Source organism: Bradysia coprophila, unplaced genomic scaffold (genome assembly GCF_014529535.1).
Source record: "Bradysia coprophila strain Holo2 unplaced genomic scaffold, BU_Bcop_v1 contig_566, whole genome shotgun sequence".
Classification (NCBI taxonomy): domain Eukaryota; kingdom Metazoa; phylum Arthropoda; class Insecta; order Diptera; family Sciaridae; genus Bradysia; species Bradysia coprophila.
Genome location: NW_023503810.1, coordinates 2,959 through 6,250, shown reverse-complemented (window position 1 = coordinate 6,250; position 3,292 = coordinate 2,959). Strand labels below are relative to the sequence as shown.

Genomic DNA, 3,292 nt, shown 5'->3' with positions numbered 1-3,292 from the left:
TTTGCGATCTAAAAATGTGGCAGAACAACGCGGTATCAATGATTTGTCACCGGACAAACTTCGTCGCATTCTGACACAATTCAAAACTAATTTAAAAGAGGAAATTGAAGATATAAAGAAGAAGAAATAAACAGCCAGCTCTACATAGTTATCAGAAAATGGCCTTTCATTGCGTTGCACGCCGTTTGACGAATAATTTTTCTATTTGTTCCTAGCAATGACGTTGTCATTGGTTCGTTGCGTTACTGATTTGGCAATTTGTTCAGTATTGAGGGAAAGATAATGGAACTTAACGCGACAGTTTGTGCTAATCGCTTGGGCGAGTTAAATTTTACTCACATTGTATGGAACCGATGAACCTTTTCTTCGGCACTCTCGGTACGTAAAATAGTGTACAGTCCCCGAGCAAAGAACAGAAAGCTTTATGTTCGTGTAAGTATTGACTTCGGCTTAGTTAGTTAAATAATGGTTTGAAATCCCTTGTAAAGTGATGATGTTTGGTTTTTGTTGCGTTACTTTGCCAACAACAATCAATTGGTTCAATGGCTAAACGAGCATTTTTGCGATCTTCCTTCAAAATCCATTAAAAAACCTTGAGGTCTCGACGGGCATGGATGCAAAATGTTCGACTCAGTAGTATTATGGTTTCGAATTGAGCTGTTATTAAAGGCCATCGGATCAGTTTTGATTTTATTTCAACATTACATTTACATTACAGAACGTCGTTATTTGATAACACTTTCGAACAAAAAAAGAGTATTACTGTAACGTGTGTGTACGATCCCATCAGCAATAACTGTAAAAATAAATAATTACTCGGTGATTTAACATAGAGACGTTGTTCACATTTTTATAAATAAATTTTTAGTCCATTTATGGCCAGTTTTTCGTTTTGTTTACTATAAACTTGGTGAATGTTTTAACCACTTCTGTGACTGTTCGATTTCAACACTAACAATAATAAAAAGCTCCTTTTCGTTGCTTTGCAACTCGTTTTTTAAATATTGCATAAGACTGTCTTCCTGCAAAGCAAAGAAATAATTGAAATTTAATTAAACTGAGGCAAATTTTCGTAATTTTAAATTCATCGGCTAAAATAACCAAGGTCAAGATGTCCAGCAAGTCAAAACTCTAACTCTTGCTGTTTAATAACACATTTCCAGCTGTTGCAAATAATGTTATAAGCAGAATGTGACTTCGCTTAGAAAAATTCTCGTAGAATCTGCCGATGAATTTGAGGACATGGGATAGAATTTAATGAAAATTTTAGTTCCGCTTTCACGAAATCTTATTAAATTGATTAAGAAAATGGTTTTGTCGAGTGCCTGTAAGTTCGATGAAAAGCTCATCTTTAATTTGTTTACAGAGATTCACGACGGAACGAACAAGCAAAGAGCTTTTCAGAACGCAGGCGATATAATAGTCTCCCGTTCGCTGAAACATAGGAAGTCTTTGTCGTGAAAAATGTTGTTTACTTCGGGGAATTCGGAAAAAAATGTTGGAAATTGCATTTTCTCGGATGACTTGAACAACACTTCCGCAATGCAATTTCCACCTTTTCTTCCCACGTCGAACAAATAACTAAAGTTTGTCTTCCCGGTCCGTTTTAACGTAAAGTTTTCATTTCATAATATCGCGATAGCCGAAAGGAAAATCTGAAAATTTTCTTACATTGCCGATACTTTGGGGCGAATCCAATTTTGAATCTAGATTCCAGTACTGGTCGTTAATCTTCCTTATCGCAATCCAGTGTCTTCGTTTCAATGGTAACACCACGAATCCAATTTTGTAATCCGTAGGCACATTAAGAATAAATCCTAAAATTTGTGACGTATCGATTGTCGACGGCTCCCTATGAACATAAAACGTTAACATCACGGCAACACTTTAGCTACAATGACATCATCATACTTTCGCTTATCGAACCACACAGCTGCACATCCTTTTTTCTGCAGCGCACTCATAATTACATTTCTGTATTAAGACAATGAGACAATAAGAGTATTCAATCAATTAAGAAGTCATTACATGTCATAATTGCCTAGTCCCAGCATCGACCGATGTGGATTGATCCATTCATCGACAATTTTTTGCATATTTCGTCCAATTCCGATTTGGAGTATGAACCTCTTTCTGAAAGTTTTATTTGCTTTAGCACTTTGATATTTTAATAATATTAATCGACAAAGTGATCAGGTGTCTATGGATACCTTGGAATAAATTATTTAGTGCGTGTAGGGCACATAATGAGAGAACTTGTTTTTCGTGATACGGTCGTGCCATTATCCATTTGAAAATTTGATTGCAGGCTTGGTAAAGGGCTTCAATCTAGTCGAAAACTAAACAAATTTTGGAAAAGGCCTGTGAAAAAAACACGTAAAATTGTTGTCAAAACATTATTTGTCAAAAATACACAAAATGAAATCATTTTGCAATGTTGTATAGCCTGAAGTGACCTGATTTTATAAATTTTAAACGTCACCAACTAAAATAAAGAGGTTTACATGACGGTAATACCGTAATATGCAAATGATGAGAATGGTCCTCAATTTGTAAAGGACAAAAAGTAACAATCGAAGCCAATTTTAAATTAAAGTTGCAAAGCAGACTCGATCTGAGGCGACCACTAGCCCACATTTCGCAAAACTCTATGAAAACATGGCAAGAACAGAATCTCTAACTAAGTCGTAACTTCCATGGATCCTACTGCCCCTACCTACATATAATTCCCGTGAAATATCCAAACACCAAATCGCCAAAAACTATTCCTTGCATACATTAGTCATTTGAAAAAGACCTCACTGGCAGCACTGATGTATACTGTTTCGCCGCGTGAGATGTCCCACAAGGCGTTCTCACCAAGGTTCTTTCAGAACCTTGCCTTCTCACAACGCACTTCAAGCATGTACGATGTACTCTAGATAGCTGTCACTCGAAGCACTTTTGCTTGAAGTTCTCTATTGGATAGCTGTCACTCAAAGCACTTTTGCTTGAAGTGCGTTGGCTCTCATCATGCGGTAGTCTTTTTCACAGACCATTATGACGTGGAAGTGTTTTGAAGGAATAATTTGATTTAAACAAAGACTTGCTGGAACTGTTTTCCCGGATTTTTTCTCGTAATCTAGGCCCTCAGCATGAAAAGTTGTATACGCATCCGTTGTGGACGGTATATTTTAGGCAATTTCGCGAGTTGTAGCCCGAACGAAGTGAGACAAGAAGATTTCCGTCATAACTCATAACAGTCTATAACAAAAGAAACCCAATCTCGGAGTGTGAACGCTTCTTGTAAAAT

General features: G+C 36.7%; 1 protein-coding gene across 1 annotated transcript; it reads right to left on the bottom strand.

Annotated features, from left to right (window-relative positions):
- Positions 1–677: 677 nt before the first annotated feature.
- On the bottom strand, positions 678–2,450 carry LOC119083216 (josephin-like protein). The gene is given in 6 exon segments (XM_037192883.1): positions 678–1,022; positions 1,672–1,852; positions 1,912–1,974; positions 2,029–2,080; positions 2,083–2,133; positions 2,211–2,450. Coding segments are annotated over 6 exon segments (543 nt in total). The 5' UTR covers positions 2,284–2,450; the 3' UTR covers positions 678–899.
- Between the last annotated feature and the right edge of the window lie 842 nt (positions 2,451–3,292).